The sequence below is a fragment of the Haplochromis burtoni genome, unplaced genomic scaffold, assembly GCF_018398535.1.
Source record: "Haplochromis burtoni strain Fernald_Lab_line unplaced genomic scaffold, NCSU_Asbu1 Contig_1090, whole genome shotgun sequence".
Classification (NCBI taxonomy): domain Eukaryota; kingdom Metazoa; phylum Chordata; class Actinopteri; order Cichliformes; family Cichlidae; genus Haplochromis; species Haplochromis burtoni.
In genome coordinates this window covers 17,035-38,471 of record NW_024583451.1, presented here as the reverse complement: position 1 = coordinate 38,471, position 21,437 = coordinate 17,035, and the positions used below count along the sequence as shown (strand labels likewise).

The 21,437-nt window shown below is 41.1% G+C and overlaps 1 protein-coding gene across 8 annotated transcripts in view; it reads left to right on the top strand.

The window, feature by feature from the left end:
- celf1 (cugbp, Elav-like family member 1) overlaps positions 1 to 21,437 on the top strand; it is a 69,696-nt gene that overhangs the window by 36,219 nt on the left and 12,040 nt on the right. For 3 of the 8 annotated variants that reach the window (XM_014330896.2, XM_042216509.1, XM_042216513.1), the window contains 9 exons: positions 1,567 to 1,649; positions 3,900 to 3,948; positions 4,072 to 4,206; positions 14,752 to 14,831; positions 15,220 to 15,381; positions 15,471 to 15,540; positions 15,722 to 15,844; positions 17,348 to 17,464; positions 19,294 to 19,479. In XM_014330896.2, coding sequence (XP_014186382.1) covers positions 1,567 to 1,649; positions 3,900 to 3,948; positions 4,072 to 4,206; positions 14,752 to 14,831; positions 15,220 to 15,381; positions 15,471 to 15,540; positions 15,722 to 15,844; positions 17,348 to 17,464; positions 19,294 to 19,479 — 1,005 coding nt within the window. Of the gene's footprint in view, positions 1 to 1,566; positions 1,650 to 3,899; positions 3,949 to 4,071; positions 4,207 to 4,233; positions 4,374 to 14,751; positions 14,832 to 15,219; positions 15,382 to 15,470; positions 15,541 to 15,721; positions 15,845 to 17,347; positions 17,465 to 19,293; positions 19,480 to 21,437 lie in introns of those variants that run through there. The other 5 variants (XM_042216511.1, XM_042216510.1, XM_005951786.3 and 2 more) reach the window with 5 other exon arrangements.

Below are 21,437 nucleotides of genomic sequence, written 5' to 3'. Positions count from 1 at the left end.
AGCCACCTTTCTTTGCAAGGACACTCAAAAGCCTGCCATCCATGGATTCTGTCAGTGTTTTGATCTGTTCACCATCAACATTGCGTGCAGCAGCAACCACAGCCTCCCAGACACTGTTCAGAGAGGTGTACTGTTTTCCCTCCTTGTAAATCTCACATTTGATGATGGACCACAGGTTCTCAATGGGGTTCAGATCAGGTGAACAAGGAGGCCATGTCATTAGTTTTTCTTCTTTTATACCCTTTCTTGCCAGCCACGCTGTGGAGTACTTGGACTTAGTCTTTGAGGTGTTGAGTTGCAGGTGGTTTGTGTGACTCCATGCGACAAAGTTCCTCACCAGACTTCTGTACTCCTCTTCCTGATCATCCCAGATACACCCCCATGATGGCCGTGTCATCTGCAAACTTCTGAATAATATAGTGATGGGGACTACAACACACATTTGTAATCTGTCCTTAATTGGAACAAGTCCGAGTGGCTTTTGGAGAACTACTAACATATAGAAGTTTCTGTACTTTATGAAACATATAATGTGTTTGGTCACTGTGTGTTAGACAAAAAGATGGAAAGTACAGCTACTGCTGTGGTATTATCCCACATGTTTGTCTATAAATCAGTCCTCAACAATTCTTAAAAAGAAACCACTGTTTTCTTGAAACTTTTTAATTTTGTAAACGGAATAGATATCATTTCATCAACAGCATATACGTGTTATTGTGGATCTGATTTGAATGAATAATAATAATCGTTGATGAATTAAACACAACCCATGTTGTTTTAAAATCATGTGCGGCTCTAAACGGCTCATGGGCAGCACAGTGGTGGAGTGGTTCGCACTGTCGCCTTGCAGCATTCAGATTCCTGGTTGGAAACCCAACAGGGGCCTTTCTTTGTGGAGTTTAAAAGTTCTGTCCATGCTGGGTGGGTGGTGGTGGTGCTCTGGCTTCCATCTCTGATTAGATTAAGTGCTTAACATGTATAGAATAAAGTGCTCCATGAACATGTAGGTTAAATTATGTTACATGTATTCTTCACTGACCACATTAATGAGTTAAGAATTGTTATTTGCAAAATGCATGCGTGCATAATAGGGTTATCTTTATTGAGCTGAATTTTATCAACACCTTGCCTATGAATGTTTATGAAGTGTTAACAGTAGTTATTTCCCTTGTACTTTGTGAGGTACAGGAGTTTAAGAAAGTTTACATCACTGTCATTTGTTATTTTTAATGCGTATTGTAATACAAGGCATTATTTTATCCTTTGCTTCTTCTGTTATGTGACATTCTGTGCATTTTCTAGAGGTGGCAAAATAACCCCTCAAAACACTATTATTATTCTGACATTTGCTAAACCTAGAGTAATATTAGTTTATTTATATGTTTTAAAAAAGACTGAATTAATTGAACCAGTTATACTACTAATCTTCTGAAATTGAATATATTGATTTTATTTTTGGTTTGCTATGTTAATGTCCTTTGTTTTTAATTAGCAAAAAAGGAAAAACATGATCTTTGTATGATGTCAATCAGCTGAGTAAGATTTTTCTTTTTCAATCTCTGGCAGGTTGCTGTTTTGTAACTTACTATAGCCGCAAATCAGCCTTAGAAGCGCAGAATGCTCTGCACAACATGAAGATTCTGCCAGGGGTAGGTGATAGTCCTTGATTTGCCCTTTCATCACATGTGCAGTTCACATTGAAACCTTGAACTTGAATTTTTGGTTGTCCATCAGAAAAGTGGATAGAGATTAAGCATATTTTGTCTGTCTGAAAGGAAATTAAATCACTCATTTTGAGACATCAAAGGCTATTGATTTCTGTGACGTCTCTATTTTTTTCAGCAGTTGTCCACAGAGGTGCACTAAGCATTTACCCTCCAGATTCTTTGCATGGCAGTTGGTGTGATGTTCCCAATAATACTGGAGAAATAGAAAAGTAAAACTGCAGATTAGAGGAATTAAACGGCAAATTGACTAAGGAAGATAAAAAAAATATCAGTTCAAGAAAAAAACCTGTCTCCCCCTGTTTATCAGGATTGGTTCAGTTTAAATCGCAATCCTTATAATCATACTTTTTTCAATGAACTATGAAACTATTTTAAACCTACAAATTCACTAACAAGTGGCTAAGAAAGAATAAAAGGAGGGTTTAAAAGTGCTAAGTACATAAATAGCTATCCACTGTCAAATCTTAACTATTTTTCTTGATATTAAGATAGAGTTAGTGTTTGGGTCGGTCAGCTACGGGGCCTCCTCCGAGTGGGATATGCCCCGAACACCTCACCCAGGAGATGCTCAGGGGGTATGCTAATCAGATGCCCCAACCACCTTAACTGTCTTTTTTCGATCCTGAGGAGTAGTGGTTTTACTCTGAGCCCCTCTCGAATGACTCCTCTCCCTATCTCTACAGGAGAGCCCAGCCATTCTTTGAAGGAAACTAATTTCTGCTGTTGTATTTGCACAATCTCCCTCTTTTGGGCTTTACCCAAAGCTCGTGACAGTAGGAAGGTGAGGGTAGGTTACACAGACTGGCTGGTAAATTGAGAGCTTCCCTTTTACACTCGGCTCCCTCTTTGGCATGACCGACAGTGTCTGTATAAATGCAGATGCTTCCACAGGTCCATCTCTGTCTCTCACTCTCCTCTCACTTGTAAACACAACCCAGAGATAAACTCCTCCACTTCAGGCAGCAACTCATCCCTGACCCGGACTGAGCACTTCACTCTTTTGCTGCTGAGGACCATGGCCTTTGATTTTGAGGTGCGGATTTTTATTCCCGCAAATTCACACTGGGAACCACTCTAGTGCTTGTTGGAGGGCCTCGGGGTACTGGTCGTTTGGTACTGGGCCGCGAGAGTTGAGGCTCAGGTGTGAAATGTATGGTTTTCAGGGTTTTTATCGGTTTTCAGCGTTATTTTGTTATCGTTTTTATCGTTAACTCGGTTTTCCTGGGTCTTTTCACGTGTGTTATGAATAAATCTTCTTTTTTTCGGTGCCACTAGTTTTATTTTGTTGTATTTATCCGCGACACCTTAAAGGCCGGTCCGTGAAAATATTGTCGGGCATAAACCGGTCCGTGGAGCAAAAAAGGTTGGAGACCGCTGTCTTAGAGGATAAAGAGCTAGTCCAGTGTTCCGCGACCAAGACGAAAACCGCATTGTCCCTCCTCTATCCGAGGTTCCACTAATGGACCAACTGCACCCTGCCATTTACCTTCTGAGGAGTACAATCCCCCCTCCGTGTGATGTTGCAGAAAGACTTTCCACTTAAAATGCAGTATTTCAAAAACAATCTAAGAAAAATGTCAATGCTTGATCAATAGTGAAAGTGTCACTCAGTTTTGTTTTTAAATTAATGAAAATTTTTTTTTAAAAAAAAGCAGGTCTTTTAACATAAAAATGCAGCATAAACATGCACTTCCTTATTTTAAACAATCCTTGTCTATTTATTTTATTTTCTGTTCTTCTGTAAGAAGTAGTGTAGTGACAGTGCCCCCTACTGTAGAGAAAACTTGGTACAGATCGCAGCAGCCAGCTGATGCAAAAGGAGCTGATCTGTAGGCAAACATGTAATTCAGGACTTGTTGGGACAATACAATAGGACGTTGCCATGTCATATCTTAGTAAATAACTGCACTGAAGATGTTTCATGTGTCTTAAAGGAAAATATACCATTTGTCGATATTATCTATGTATGTATATGTATCTATGTAAAAGAGAAAGGTTTTTCTGTTTGTGGAGCTTTTCAGGTATCTGTAGTCAAATGGGATCCAAACATCTCTAACAAGCACACAATAGTAATTTTACATAACTTGGCACATGAAACCAACATATTCGTTTCTGTATCTCTACATGTTGTGTATTTTATGAAATAATATCTATATTTACTGTCTTGCTCAGATGCACCATCCAATCCAGATGAAGCCCGCTGATAGTGAGAAAAACAATGGTAAGGATTTTGTAGCATAAGTACCTGCTAATAAACATACTTTTATGCATGTTGAATGTTGCAGGGCACCATAATTCTTGATATAATGCACAGAAGTTTAATGTTGTGTTATGTTTAATACAGCAGTGGAGGACAGAAAACTGTTTATTGGAATGATCTCCAAGAAGTGTAACGAGAATGATATCCGACTGATGTTTTCGCCATATGGACAGATAGAGGAGTGCCGGATACTCAGAGGCCCTGATGGACTTAGCCGTGGTAAGACTTATTTGTGATAAGGTTTAGCTTTCCAGCGTTTGCTATTCTTTTGCCAGGCTTATACACAATTACAGGTTGAAGTGTGATATTGTGTCTTGTCTGTCTGCAGCTTTGTTATATGGCTGAAAATGACTAAGTCCAGTAGTCATCTTTTGTAATAGTTTATGGTAAGTAGGGCTGCCACAAACGATTATTTTGATAGTCGACTAGCCACCGATTATTTTTGCGATTAGTCGACTAATCAGATCATCATCCATTGGACGTAAAACGTACAGCATATTGCACCAGCAGCATCTGCTCTTATATAACTATCATTAGCTTACAGCTTTAAGTGTGTAAGGTATGTGCTAACTAAAAATAAAGGCAAGATGACAGTTTATTAAAGTTTAATGAAATGTGCAGATTGTTTCGGTGAAGTTTAATAAACTCCTTGCTATCTAAACTATAACAGGACACCGGAGTAAATTCTCGAGCATCTCACACTTCTGATGATCAGCTGTCTGCTTGACGTTTATTCAGCTGTGTAAAAACTATAACTTTAATCTCAGCCAAACCGATTTACTCAGGAACAAATAAAATACTGAAAAAAGCCAAACAATAACATTTTTAAGTTATCTAAGTGACTTATATATCATGTTTAACCTGAGTAGTGAAAGACAGCGGTGGGTTTGAAAACGATCTGCCGGGAGTCCGGTGTTCTCACGGCGCTAGTGAGCTTGCCCCCGGCTAGCTATCGAGCTAGTGGGTAACAGACGTCTCCGAAAACGTCGGAGCGCTTTTGAAAATATGCGGTGTCTTGATAAACTGAGCAGATATTTGAGGTTTACACAGCTACATTCAAGCCTGAAAATATGTAAAACGTTTATTTTGTGACCCAGAAAGAATAATAAGAGTAATATTAAAACTAACTAGCTGCCGCCATTGTTGGAAACTGAGCTGGGCTGCGCTATGAATTCTGGGACACAGCTACTTCTTCTTCGGGGTTTAACGGCAGCTGGCATCCTTGTACATGCAGTGCTGCCATCTTCTGTTTCAGTCCGTTATTACACTCTTAAATCCTGCTACTTATTCCTGCGTCTTTTGGGATCTTACAAAGCTTCAAACGACGCGTCGACGATTTTAATAGTCGACCTAATCTTGACTAGTCGACTAATCGTGGCAGCCCTAATGGTAAGTAAACTAAAGAATTGTAAATTAAAACTCAGCGATCCCCAATGAGCAAGCACTTGCAGTATGGAGCAGAATAAAAACTCCCCTTTAACGTGTAAAAACCTCTGGCCTGACCAGGCTCAGGGAGCGAAAGCTGTTTTCTTAGGCCAGATTAGAGAAGGAAAGACAGAAGACTGTCCTGATAACAAAAATTAAACAGGACATAGCACAGATTATGAACCAGGAGCATAACCAAGAAAACTGTTCAAGATCTAATGCTCTACTGAATGCTTTATTAAAAAGGAAAGTGCATGCAGAACTAGGGGTAGGCGATGTATTAGATATACTTTATGTATTGCGAGTTTTGGTTTGGTTAAAATGGTTCTTTTGCAACCATAAACTATAAATTCCCATGGCAATATTAAGCTATGTGCATGTAATTCACTGTTTTGTTTTGTGATTTAACAAGGAGGATGCCAAACAAAATGCAGTAATTTGCCGTAAAACATGCCATTAACCTATTGCCACAAAGGGTAGCATTGCCATAAATTTATTCCACCAGCTGAAAAGTCATCCACTGGGGGTGGCTGTAGTTCAGGAGGTAGGTAGGTCGCCTACTGATCGGAAGGTTAGTGGTTCGATTCCTGGCTCGTCCAGTCTGCGTGTCAAGTATCCTTGGGCAAGATACTAACCCCAAGTTGCTCTCCGATGCATCCATCGGAATGTGAATGTAGTTCGTAAGCACTCTGTTTAGAAGTGCTTGTGCCAATGGGTGTGATTGGGTGAATGTGGCATGTTGTATAGAGCGCTTCTAGTACTCTGGGAGAGTTGAAACGCGCTATATAGGAATCAGTCTAGTCCATTTATCCTTCAACTGCAAAATGAAGAATGTTTTAAACTTTGCATGTCAACATCTCCCTACACACCAAAGAAAATATTGAATAAACCAGCTGTGATACCTGTGACTGCTCTTGGTCAGTCGCTTTTAGTCACTATCTAGACTTTTGTTTCTGTAATATGAGGTCATTGCATTTTTAATTTTACTGTTTTTATATGTTATAAGCACAAAAAAGAGCCTTTCTAATTTCACTCGTTTTATTTTGTCTTGCGAATTCTTGCTTGATGTACTTTCTTGTTGTTATGATCTTCAGTTTGTTGAAGCTCTAATGTTGACCACAGAAAGAGTTACTGTCACAGTATTGTCATTTGGAAAAAACTTCTATGTACAACTGAGGATTAAAAAATGATTGAAATAAAACATGTCAATTCATTCAGATTTATTGTATTCAAAGTAGAAAAAAATATTGAATGGTCGATTTGAATGAGTATACCAGTGCAATTTTATTCACTATACGGTTGAAAATAACATGTTTTTGGAAGTTATTTAAACACTTCATGATATATATCTTGAATCGCAATAAAAAATGCAAAAATATTACAATATTAGATTTTCCTGATATCACCCAGGCCTTTGCTGAATTTAAATTGCGAGGTGATTCCACAGAGCAGAATCTCTATTCTGTTTTAGGCATATCTAGGAAGCACAAATAAGCCTGGACTACATAATGCTTTCTACAGAATAGTCTGGTACTAATAGCTATAGGACCTGATCTTTCAGGACTTTTTTTGGGCCTAAGCAAGACGTATACCGTATTTTTCGGACCATAAGGCGCACTGCCGATGAATGGGGCTGTTTTCATACATAAGGTGCACGGGATTATAAGGTACATTAAGTGAAACAAAACGGACAGATAAGTCAAACTTTACTCAACTCATTCCTCTTGCTTCCTCCACTTCCATAACATTGATTCATTAATGTTGAATTCTCTCGCAGCTGCTCTATTCCCATGTCGTTGCAGTATAATAATGACTAACCTCGTATTGTGGATGAATTCTCAGTTTTTCTCCTGACCGAAGTTTGGTCCGTTTACAGCATCCAGCCATGCGATTAAAGTTGTCCAGCTATGGTTGTGCCATCAGTTAACCCTGATGGCACGCGTGCCCAGGGTTGTCAACCCCTGATTTACACCGTTTTTAACTCTCAGTGATCCCGTACTATTGTTTGACTTTGGGATCTAAAGTGAAAGGAGTTTTGGACCCAGATAACTCCGTGAGGCTCTTGACTACGGTAGCCGCAATCCTACGACAATCTAAGTGGTGTGGCTTCGTAGCTTACCAAAGTCATATTAAGTCAGTGGACCTATTCGGTGGCTGCTCCCCACAATCTTGATAGAAAAACACCGAAACTCGTTAACAGACAATTCAACTGGGCAAGACAAAGCTGGTGGCGGAATAAGGCAAAGGGAACTCAAAATGCCAAAGGGACAGGATAAAGCCACTTCCTAATGCTAGCATCGTGACAGGACAAGCTAGCATGAGCCCCGTTAGCATAGCTAGCAATTCAGCTGGTGAGCTACTAAAGGGTATCGAATCATTGAAATCAGAAATCAAACAAGATAATGAAGGTCTGAGAAGACATAGAAGACATGACACTGGAGCTAACCGAAGCGCTCTTCCAAAGCCTAAAAGCACAGAAATTGATCCGAAACAAGCTGGCAGATCTAGAATCAAAACCATCATTTAAAAGGGGTTACAGTTTCTAAAGTTGAACAATGAATAGGTCTCTTTGGTGATGATATAATAATATACTTACAGGATGCTGACACGACCTTTCCTCAATTGATTAAAGTATTTAAACATTTTGGTAAAAAATGAGGGTATAAACTAAACATCTTAAACTCACGTATGAATGTGTGTGTGAATGGGTGGATGACTGGATATGTAAAGCGCTTTGGGGTCCTTAGGGACTAGTAAAGCGCTATATAAATACAGGCCATTTACCATTTACCATTTGTATGAACTATTCCCCCAGAGATTCAATTCAAAAGAAATATAAACTAAAATGGGACTCAAATAAGATCAAATATTTAGGTGTCTATCTAATCTGTGAATTAGGCACATTATATGAGGCAAATTATGGCAAGAATAGCAACGCGATTCAAAAAGATTTGACTAAATGGGCACCACTTGTCATGGATCTCCAGTCTATATACCAGACGTACAATTTGGCAAAAGTGATAAACTAGTGAGCAGATTTATTTGGAAAGCGACAAAGCCAAGAGTAAGATTTAAAACCCTCCTCCTCTTTCTTTTCCTAGTTGGACTCGCCCTCATGAATTTCAAGGAATACTTATATGCAGCCCAGCTGAGATATATTGTATACTGGTGCTCACCGGACTACACCTCAAAATGGAAACATATTGAGATAAATTATTGTTCATCATGTCAACCACAAGCAAGATTGGGAGAAGAAACTATACAGTCTACACATGCAAATCCTATTACTGAATTCACTATTAAACTCTGGTGGGTTATAGTGACGAAGTGTAGAATTGAAGAAGACTGCAAACTGTTGGTTTGGCCTGCATATTCTCAAAAATTCCTAAGTGGCTAATGGGATAGTACATTTTTAGGATGGATTAATAAAGGAATTACGGCAATGTGCACATTAATAGATGGGAAAATATTCAAATATTTCGACAAACTACACAGACAGTTTGGACTGGATAAATCAGACTTGTTTCCAATTAAGACACTTTTATAATACAGGAATCAGGAGGAAGGCCCTGAGGGAAGGTAGCCAGATAACAGAAATAATATCAGGTGCGTATAAAAATCTTCCATCAAAAATTGTATCAAAATTATATAATGGTCTGCGAAATTTGAATAGGAATGAAACATTATATATTAAACAAAAGTGGGGATTTGAATTACATCTTAAATTGTCAGAGGATGATTGGGGATTCACATGACTCTCACAGCATAATTCCACTAGCTCTAGACAATGGAGAGAATATGGTTGGAAAAATGTAATTAGGTTTTTTATTACTCCTTATATCAAAAGCAAGCAGCTGAAAACACCCTAGCAATGCTGGAGACTATGTGGGGACTGGAACGCCACCATTCTCATGTGTTTTGGAAGTGCAAAAATGTCAAATCTTAGTGTATTGCGGTAACAATGAAGAAAGTATTTGGGTATGATGTGCCGTGCGAGGCAGAGTACTGTATTTTGGACTATTGGAAAAAAAAACAACTTTGGCCCAGAGATTCTGTTCATTATGTTCCTTTTGTGTTCCTTCCCTTTTTTCTTTTATTTTTGTTTGTATGTTCTATAAACTTGGAAAAAGTAAAAAAAAATAAAAAGTATTAAAAAATATATATTTTTGACAGATTTTTGAGCACCGTGTACCACATAAAATTGTTTCGAGGTCTGTAAAAGCACAACCAGAATTCATACATAAGGTGCACCGGATTATAAGACGCACTGTAAATTTTTGAGAAAATTAAAGGATTTTAAGTGCGCCTTATAGTGCGGAAAATACTGTACATTAGAGGCCAAGTAAAGCTAATTGGTTTCTCAAGTCCCGATTTGTAGCCTTGAGATGAGCGTTTCCACCGCTGCAAAAAAAACAAGGAAGGGCAACTCTGACTATGAAACCATGTGCTCATTGGCTAATGACTGACAATGCATTAGGCCAAACCGTTCGGTTCTGCCATTTTGAAACATGGTCTAAGCAAAATTTACACAATAGACTCTGTTTTATTCAGTATCACCCAGAACAAATGACTAAGCCCATTTATTCATGACCAAAGTGTTTACCAAGGTCAAGATAGAAAACCTTTTTCCCATAGTCAGAACCAGACACGGAGAAGCTGCATTCAGCTTTTATGCTCCTTATATCTGGAACAAACTCCCAGAAAGCCTCAGATCAGCTGAAACACTCAGTTTATTTAAATCCAGGTTGAAGACTCACCTGTTCTCAGCTGCATTTGAATAAAGCACCAAATCCACACTTTTAAGCTTAAATTTCAAAACTTACATTTAACTACTGATTTTATCTACTGTTCTGATTTTATCTGTTTTGATTTTATATACTGTTTTGTTTGTTTGTTTGTTTGTTAATTAGTTAGTTAGTTAGTTTGCTTGTTTTAATCAATTTTAAATCATGCTTTTTATTTGTTCTTGTTTCTAATGTCTCTGTAAAGCACTTTGAATCACCTTGTTGTTGAATTGTGCTATACAAATAAACTTGCCTTGCCTTGCCTTGCCATAGACTTCTGTAGGACCGGAAGTCTTTTTGTAGTCACAATCTGGTGACCCTCAGATATAATTTGGCACTTCCAAATTGGCTTAATTTATGTGACCCCAAAGCTAGGCCCAACTTTTTTTTTTTTACTGACTTATTGCTGTCACCTTATAACAGTTGGCCTGGGCTCCAGCCTCAAACAAGCTGTGAAGTTTGACACAGGACCTGATGGCCCTTTGACTGGAGATTAAGGCTGCCACAAACAATTATTTTGATAGTCGACAGATGATTATTTTTGGATTATCACTAATCAATTGTCGAAATCTGCAGATTGTTTCGGTGAAGTTTAATAAACTCCTTGCTATCTAAAATATAACAGGACACCGGAGTAAATTCTCGAGCATCTCACACTCTAATTTAATCTCAGCCAAACCGATTTACTCAGGAACAAATAAAATACTAAAAAAGCCAAACAATAACATTTTTAAGTTATCTAAGTGACTTATATATCATGTTTAACCTGAGTAGCGAAAGACGGCGGTGGGTTTGAAAACGATTTGCCGGGAGTCCGGTGTTCTCACGGCTCTAGTGAGCCTAGCCCCCGGCTAGCTATCGAGCTAGTGGGTAACAGACGTCTCCGAAAACGTCGGAGCGCTTTTGAAAATATGCGGTGTCTTGATAAACTGAGCAGATATTTGAGGTTTACACAGCTACATTCTCGCCTGAAAATATGTTAAACGTTTATTTTGTGACCCAGAAAGAATAATAAGAGTAATATTAAAACTAACTAGCTGCCGCCATTGTTGGAAACTGAGCTGGGCTGCGCTATGAATTCTGGGACACGAGCTTCTTCTTCTTCGGGGTTTAACGGCAGCTGGCATCCTTGTACATGCAGTGCTGCCATCTTCTGTTTCAGTCCGTTATTACACTCTTAAATCCTACTACTTATTCCTGCGTCTTTTGGGATCTTACAAAGCTTCAAACGACACGTCGACTTTTAATTAGTGGTCGACGATTTTGATAGTCGATGTAATCGTGACTAGTCGACAAATCGTGGCAGCTCTACTGGAGATCAATCAAAAGGAAGCTTCATCAAATATGGAAAAGGGCTCTTGTGTGCCAGATTACACAAGAACTGGGTCACATGGAGTGTAACTCCATCAGACTCAATCCAAATCCAAAAATTTCAGTTCAATTGTCAATATGGTATGTAAGAGGTCAGGAGAGGTAAAGTCATCCAGGTCTAAGACAATTTAGACTCACTTGAGGAATAAAGGTGGTCATAGTCTTACTAACTTTAACATGTTAAAATGTTTTAATAAATGTACTGAAACATATGCAAATAAAAAGAATAGGGATGGCACAGTATTGTAAATGCCTAGTATGGGCTGAAACCAAAATGTGGAAGCTCTGTGTAATGGCAAACCAAGCAGTTCTATATGTCCAAAGGTTTATAGACAATTAAACTGGGATGACGTAAAAAGTGACTAAGATTAAAGACCGATCTTATCCACCAGAAGATGCCCTCAACAGCTGAAAGCTCATACTTTTTCTTCGCTCTGCAGGTTTGATTCTAAAGAGACAACATTGATTATCAATTCAGTAAAATGCCCTGCTCTTTAACAGCTTTAAAGAACCATGATAGAAGTGAAGAAAAATGTTGTTTCGAATACCACAAAAATGTTAGAAGGTGAAAATACTATAGATAGGATAATTTGCATCATAGAGATCTGTTCTTAAACCATGTTTAGAGTCAAAAAGTGATATGACTTGGTTAGTTGGTCCCTGCTAATAGACTTACATTACCTAGCTAAGGTAACTAGTGACAGAACTCAGTGGAACACAAGGACACTACAACTAAAAAGCAGCCTAAGGTATCACTTTTGTACTTAAAAAAACAAACAAATAAAAGATACACTGTCCGCTTTCACTGTCTGTTTCAGTGCAGTTCTTTCATTATTTGGTTAGCTGCACTGAAACAGGAAAATCTAACTGTAGCCTTAATGTTAGGGTTAGGGTAGGGTACAATAATACTAATTGTACAAAAATACAATTAGCGGTACAATCGTCTGGAAAAGCAGATGTGTCCACAAGATGATATCATCACTATTTTATCCAATGCCAGGAACTGATGACCTACTGTCCATCCATCCATCCATCCATCTTCATCCGCTTTGTCCGGGGCCGGGTCGCGGGGACAGCAGCCTAAGCAAAGAGGCCCAGACCTCCCTCTCCCCAGCCACCTCCTCCAGCTTGTCCGGGGGAATACCAAGGCGTTCCCAGGCCAGCCGAGAGATATAATCTCTCCAGCGTGTCCTGGGTCTGCCCCGGGGCCTCCTCCCGGTGGGACATGCCTGGAACACCTCACCCAGGAGGCGCCCAGGGGGCATCCTTGTCAGATGCCCGAACCACCTCAGCTGGCTCCTTTCGATGTGGAGCAGCAGCTGCTCTACTCTGAGCCCCTCCCGGATGGCCGAACTTCTCACCCTATCTCTAAGGGAGAGGCCAGCCACCCTTCGGAGGAAGCTCATTTCTGCCGCTTGTATCCGCGATCTCGTTCTTTCGGTCACTACCCACAGCTCGTGGCCATAGGTGAGGGTAGGGACGTAGATCGACCGGTAAATTGAGAGCTTCGCTTTTACACTCAGCTCCCTCTTCACCACGACGGACCGGTGCAGCGTCCGCATTACTGCAGCTGCAGCCCCAATCCGTCTGTCGATCTCCGGCTCCCTTCTCCCATCACTCGCGAACAAGACCCCGAGATACTTGAACTCCTCCACTTGGGGCAGGAACTCATCCCCGACCCGGAGTGGGCACTCCACCCTTTTCCGGCTGAGAACCATGGCCTCAGATTTGGAGGTGCTGATCCTCATTCCCGCTGCTTCACACTCGGCTGCGAACCGTTCCAGTGCGAGCTGGAGGCCCTCACCCGATGAAGCCAACAGAACCACATCATCTGCAAAAATCAGAGATGAGATTCTGAGGCCACCAAAGCGAAAGCCCTCCGCCACTTGGCTGCGCCTAGAAATCCTGTCCATAAAAATTATGAACAGAACCGGAGACAAAGGGCAGCCCTGGCGAAGCCCATCACCCACCGGGAACGAGTCCGACTTATTGCCGGCAATGCGAACCAAGCTCTTGCAACGGTTGTATAGGGATCGAATGGCCCGTAGCAATGGGCCAGACACCCCATATTCCCGCAACACCTCCCACAGGACACCCCGAGGGACACGGTCGAATGCCTTCTCCAAGTCCACAAAACACATGTAGACTGGTTGGGCAAACTCCCATGCACCCTCAAGTATCCTGGAGAGGATAAAGAGCTGGTCCAGTGTTCCGCGACCAGGACGAAAACCGCATTGTTCCTCCTGTATCCGAGGTTCGACTAACGGACGAACTCTCCTTTCCAGCACCCTGGCATAGACTTTCCCAGGGAGGCTGAGGAGTGTGATCCCCCTGTAGTTGGAACACACCCTCCGGTCCCCTTTCTTAAAGATGGGGACCACCACCCCGGTCTGCCAGTCCACAGGTACTGCCCCTGATCTCCACGCAACATTGCAGAGGCGTGTCAACCAGGACAGCCCTACAACGTCCAGAGCCTTCAGGAACTCGGGGCGGACCTCATCAACACCAGGGGCTCTGCCACCAAGGAGTTGTTTAACTGCCTCAGTGACCTCGCCCCCGGAAATTGGCGGGTCATTCCCCTCATCCCCAGACTCTGCTTCCTCCTCGGAAGACGTGTCAGTGGGATTAAGGAGGTCCTCGAAGTATTCCTTCCACCGCCTGACAATTTTCTCAGTCGACGTCAGCAGCGCTCCGCCAGCACTATACACAGTGCAGACCTACTGATTGAATTGAAATATAAAGATAAATTAGGACCTGGCGTCCACATATGTGGACATCACATTTTGGGTTATCTAGACCAAAATACTAAATTTTGCTCTACAAGGGCCTGATATCCACTTATGAGGACATTATACTGCTACTGTTCTCTCAAAATTTTAAATGAATATCCTCATACGTGGCTCTCATTTTTATTAAAAACAAAAGTAAGTAAAAAAAAAAATCTGGTAATTCTTTGTTTTTACATTCATCGGGCCCCAATCAGCCCAAATATCAAAGAGAAATTAAAAATGCTGCTGTGGAAGAGTTCGGGTCTTAGGAGGTTAAATATGAATAATGAATCTTAATCAAAACCAAGTTCTCTTACACCAATAAACTGGAAAAGTGTATCAAAAATTTTGTTAAAAATAAGTGTGGTCTTACTGAAAGGTTAACAAAACTGATACATTTAGTTTCTTTCTTGCAGGTTGTGCGTTTGTGACATTCACAGCCAGACAAATGGCCCAGTCTGCTATCAAATCCATGCACCAGTCCCAGACCATGGAGGTGAAGTTTAAACTAAAAAAAAAACTAATTTGCATTTTGTCTGTGATTTTGATTTTAGAAGATCTGCATTCTGTTGTTTCCACTGGATAAATAGTTTCAAGGTTTCCCAGTATATGATTATTCACAGCAAGCGATTAACCATTGTCCTTGATGTAAATATGTAAGAAAAAATTGTGTATGTTTCTGTCCTGTTTGTTTGTATATGTGTCTTTCTGGCTGCTGTTACCACCAAATTTCCCCTTGTGGGACAATTAAAGGATTATTCTATTCTATTCTAGATTTTTTTTTTAACTATTTGGTTACGTTACTTGGAATTTGAAAGATGCAGTTTAATAGTTTTGACCAGTAACCTGTCATGAGCACAATGTTTTCCTGTGTTTGTGTTCAGGGTTGTTCATCGCCAATTGTAGTGAAATTTGCAGACACTCAGAAGGACAAGGAGCAGAAGCGCATGGCTCAACAGCTGCAGCAGCAGATGCAGCAACTTAGTGCTGCTTCCATGTGGGGTAATCTCACTGGACTCAACAGTTTAGGCCCACAGTACTTAGCAGTAAGTGTATATTTATCCAAAATGTAACAACCATTAGAAAACAAATTGACAAATTTAAATGTTATCTTCCATTTTTCTTCTTGCTTTAGCTCTACTTACAGTTGCTGCAGCAGTCTGCCTCCACAGGGAATGCACTCAACAACCTGCACCCTGTTTCAGGTACATATACACACATCCAAAAAATGTAAAGCTATATTACTGGCTACATAATAATCTCATTAATTATTTTGAGTTTAGATTCATCCCTTTGTTTATTGAGAAAGTTAAGTCCAGCCTTATATCTGTATAACTGATGATCTCTGTTGGGGAACTTAAACTTGCCTATTCATGTGTCTGTCAGGTCTTAATGCTATGCAGAACCTCGCTGCTTTAGCAGCAGCAGCAACTGCTACACAGGCCACACCTACGGGTTCTAGCGCCATGACGACATCTACTAGCCCACTAAGTGCGTTAACAAGCTCAGGTAAAAACCAAAACACAGAGTCTGTATTACAAAACTAAGGAAATTTAAGTTTGGTTGATTTCTTTGTTGTGACAATGAATGTTGCAAATGAATCGTATATCACTGGAAAGCCTATTTATGGTGCCACCTTTGTAAGAAAAATGTATTTTTGGGTTGAGCAGCAGAGGTTGAGTATGTAGGTTGTGCCCTGTAAAACTTAGTGGACACAGGTGAAAGAATATTGGCTAACCGGATAAAACAATACTGTGGATCCATCACAGAATGGCTATAAATACATACTTTCACAGAATTTAAAACTTTATATGCTCTTGGACCTGAAATTAAATGTCAGGTAATCTCTAATATAATGTAAAATACTGAACACCAGGATTTAAACTGTATATTAAACCCATTTGCTTTACAGCAAATTCATTTCTGTTCCACTACTGGCCTAATGCAAGAACTGCTCAATTAGGTAAGGAGAAACAATAGTCCATTAGTCCAAATACAACTTCATCCTCAAGAAGTATAGTATTGGTGCATTGTATAGTATAGTATTGCATAGTGTTAGAGAACTGGAGCCAACGACCTTCACCTAAACCCAGTAAAATTTGATAAGATCATATCTGTGAAGGTTCTCAGTCATCCAGGTCATCATAGTTTAAGGAGCTTGGAAAGATGCTTTTTTCTTTCCAAGCTCCTTAGATTTGATAAGATTATGTTTGGGCTTTTGAGCAATAAAATTCAAGAAAGGCGTGTGCAAACTTAAGTTAAAAAAACAAAAACAAAACCTGATTAAAAATATTTTATTACAATCGTGATGATTTGGGCCAATGCCTTTTTTTTTTCATATGCTTGAAAAGCAGCCAACACGTATACTGTATATGAAACACTTTGTCATGTAACAAAAACCAAAACCAAAAAAGCAAGACTTGAACCCCCCCAAAAAAACCAAACCTTATTATAGCAAGTGCTTTTGTTTAACGCTAGACTTGGCAAAGGGCTTATTTGGACCCCTTTGCATTTTAAAATGTAGCTGTCGAAGTAAAACTCCACCTAATTTCATGACTTTTCCAAAAATAGAATTGGGTCATGATACACTTTTTGGGTGTAGGGAATAAAAAGAAAAACGCATTGTAACAATTTATTTCCTTCAAGGGTGTAATTTTGACCCAATGGAAATTATTGTAAAATGCCTGGCTGCCTGGAAACATGTATTGTTTACACACATGATGATATTAAATCTACCATAACATGAACCAGAGCTGGCTAGATGTGATTCATAGGTAAATATATAGCAGACTGTAGTAATGAAATCATTTAAATTACTTGTAAGACTAATAAAAACTAAACTAATAAAACCCTTAAAACATAAATCCTGGCTTTGTCAAATCTTCCTTGTGATTAGACTTGTGAAATTACTTTTAATTTTGATGTTTTCCATTCTTATAGTACTTTTAATGATGCAAGGTAAATTGTTCATTTCCCCTATTATTATATCATTAAAAGTAAATGTTTCTCAAGCAGGCTCCTCCCCCACCTCCAGTAGCAACTCCTCGGCGAACCCCATGGCTTCTTTAGGGGCCCTGCAGTCTCTGGCTGCTAGTGCTGGAGCTGGCCTCAACATAGGTTCCTTGGCAGGTAAAAACTCTTATCTGCATAGGCTGAAATATAGATTAATTTGAGGCAGTACGTCTGATATAAATCTTCATTTTCAGGATTTGCTTGTCTGTGCTTTTTGTTTTCATACGTTAATTCTGGCTGTAATCTGGCTTGTAACTGTTTTATAATAATCACTGCCTGTTGGATTGGATTGTACTTGAAGGACTAACTGTAAATAAGTTCCAAGTGCGTTGGCTCAGTGGTTCCTTCGGTGGTTCCTGCTAACTTGAGCAACTTAATCCATGCAATCTGTTGCATAAATAATTTTATTTGGGGGGGTTTGTTTTGTTGTTGTTTTGTTTTGTTTTTTACTTTTCAGGCTGACTCATTAATTACAATTGTAAAGCCAAAAGGGGGAAAAACTTACTTTTCCCTGGAACACTCTCTCACAGTCTGTATCTAAAACCTGAAAGAGGAATTATGGATTTGATCAACTGGTCTCTGAATGCTATTGACACCCTTTTCTCAACGAGAAGTCTGAGCTCGGTGAGCCTGAGTGTCCTGGAGGTACTTTCCCTGCCAGATACACGATGGATGGGTGGCAGAACTGGAGGGTCGTGTGCCTGGCGGGACTGTCGATCGAGGATGCTGAAGATATCTACCTATTCGGAACCATGATAACAGGGTTCTGGCTGATCGGAGCTGGCTTGGCCCTGGCTTATCTGAGAATTAAGAAAGCGGAACCGGCTGTTCAAACCCCCCCAAGGCTGCCCGCTGGGATTGAAACGACGGGACGAGGCGTGAGTTCTCAAAATGGGCTCATTGAGTGCAGCACAGTTAAGACCTTGGAGAAGCTTGCGGCTGCCGTGAACACTCAGAATAAGACCTCTGAGCGCAAATTGGATTACATCTTGGAGAAGCTCACTGCGGTCGTGAGTTCTCAGAATCGGCTCTTTGAGCACAAGAATGACAACATCACGGAGCGTAAGGTTGATAACATCATGGAGAAGCTCGCGGCTCTCCAACGGGAGATTGAGAGACCAGTGTCGGACTGTAGAACAGCTTTGAAATTCATATGAGCTGTTCGCACTAAAGTATAAACCACCATCACTTCATGCGGATACCCCTTTGGCGCCAGCTGTGGTCTCAAGGCTGGAACTGAACAATAACACCCTGATAACAGACTGTGCTTAGACTGTTTCTTCCCATTCTGCAAGGCCACCTGGGTTGGCTGGAAGACTGTTTACTTGGACAGTAAAGGACACTAAGGACACTGTCTCAGCTGAACTCTGGACACACACATACACTGATACACACTCATCCCCCCTCCCTTTCCAAACGCCTTCGACACTTGTTCCCTCCTAGAGAACACGGCGGGTTTGGGCCCAGCGCTGGAAAAATAGCTGCAGGGCAGGATGGCTGCTGTGTTTGCTTGGGATTACTCCTCACCCCCCACCCACCCCTGTTACTGGTCACGTGCTCTATAATGTTGTGCTGTGGACATTTATGTGCTTTCTGTGCAGAGGAGTTTTTTTGTTTCCTGTTCTCATGCTGTCCTCCCAGGAGCTCAGCATGAGTAGAGGTCTCTTTTTTTCCCTCTTGGACTTTCCCATTGTTTTGTATTTCAGTGTTTTTCTGTAATACTACCGGTCCCCTACCTGTCTCCCCATGTGATGTCTGTGTTGTGCATGTAAGGTCGGGGGGAGGGGGTTGGTCCCATTTCACTGCAGGGCAACTTGCATATGACAAATAAAGTTTTCTTGAATCTTGAACAGTGACAGTCTTTTGGCCTCTTTTCTGATTCTTAGTCTACTGAAGTTTGTACCACTGTGAACATACAGCTTTTTTTCTTCTTGTAACTGATGCAGGCATGGCAGCACTTAATGGCAGTCTTGGCTCTGGAAGTCTTTCTAATGGCTCAGGAAATACAATGGAGGCACTGAGCCAGGCCTACTCTGGCATTCAACAGTACGCCGCCGCCACCCTCCCTAGCCTCTACAACCAGACCATGCTATCCCAGCAGAATGTGTCAGCTGCAGGCAGCCAAAAGGAAGGTGAGTTTTGTTAGCTGGGAGTAGATCTAATGCAATGACTGAGTGAAGTGGACACTTATTAAAGGCATTTATACAGAGGTTCAGTGTGTAACTATTAAAAAACAGAATGCAGCTCTACTGTATTAGCATGTTTTAATGTATTTTCTCTTTAATTCAGTTTTATCCAGCTTTTGCTTGATCAGTAATAAGCCTCATGAGTTGTAGGCTGTTTTTTCAATTAGGTCGTACCTATATGCCTTAGATGAAATAGATAAACCTACTGTCAGTTTTCTCACAATTTAACATAACTCAGGCAACAAGAATAAACCATATGTAACTTGGAACCTCTCTAAAGGATTGTATTAATGACAAAGATGCACACACATGTTGTGCCATTTGGTTATGCAACTTTTTTTTTTTTTACAAGAAATTCTTCTACTTTCCAACCCTCACCCTTGGTCAGATCTGGGAAATGATCAAAAGAGACTATGTAGGGTCATGAATAGGGATGGGTACCGGTGTCCGGTGCGTTCTGACATAAACGGTAGTAACCAGACCGAAAAGCAGCGCACATTTCGGTGCTTTATTTCGGTGCTTTTTTTTTCCTGAGCTGTGATACACTTCTAGCCAATCATTTTACGTTTCCGAGAATAGTAGGCGGGCCCAGGCACGTACGTTCTTTTAGAGCAGACGTTATAGTAAGAGAATACCTTTATTAGTCCCACAAGGGAAATTTCATAAGGCTGCCGACCTATTGCACGCAATGGCGGCGCCATCTTACCCTCCGACCATACATACATTACACAAAACATCACATGGGGAAGACAGGTCAGAGAGGTATAACAATGGAAAATGCACCACATGAGGAAAGATAAGGAGAAAAAAATAACTCCCCCCAGACTGAGCTCCAACAGGGAGATCAGTTTGAGAACAGAAAAAAACACCTCTGCACATGAAAAACTCTTAATACACCAAAGAAACACATGACAAGCAACAGGGGGGGTAAAGGGTGAGAGACAGCCGAATTAGACAGTACATCCGGCCTGCGTGCGCTGGTCTCCTTGATCCACCGTCAGCATCGGAAGGGAATAAGCGTCAAAGGCGTTTGGAAAGGGAGGGGGGATGAGTGTGTGCATATCAGTGTATATGTATGTGTGTGCGTGTCCAGAGTTCAGCTGAGACAGTGTCCTTCGCCCTGCCAGGCTAAGTAAACAGTCTTCCAGCCAACCCAGGTGGCCTTGCATGGAATGGGAAGGAACAGACTCAACACAGTCGTTATCAGGGTGTTATTGTTCAGCTCCAGCCTTGAGACCGCAGCTGGCGCCAAAGGGGTATCCGCATGAAGTGATGGTGGTTTACTTTAGTGCGAACAGCTCATATGAATTTCAAAGCAGTTCTACAGTCCAACACTGGTCTCTCAATCTCCCGTTGGAGAGCCGCGAGCTTCGCCATACTTGCGTTCTGTGATGTTGTCATTTCTTGTGCTCAAGGAGCCGATTCTGAGAACTCACGGCAGTGTGCCTCCCCGAGATGTCATCCAATTTGCGCCCAGAGATGTTATTCCGAGCGAGCCCTTCCGAGATGTATCCAGTCTGCAGTCAGAGATCTTATTCTGAGTATTCACAGCAGCCGTAGCCTCTCCAAGATCTTATCCGTGCTGCACTCAATGAGCCCATTTTGAGAAACTCACGCCTCTTCCCATCGTTTCAATCCCAGCGGGCAGCCTTGTGGGGGTTTGAACAGCCGGTTCCGCTTCCTTAATTCTTCGATAAGTCAGGGCCAAGCCAGCTCCGATCAGCCAGAACCCTGTTACCATGGTTCCGAATAGGTAGATATCTTCAGCACTCAGGCTCACCCAAGCCCAAACTTCTCGTTGAGAAAGGGGTGTCAATTGCATTTAGGGACCAGTTGATCCAATCCATAATTCCTCTTTTAGGTTTTAGAGAACAGACTGTGAGAGAATGTTCCAGGGAAAAGTA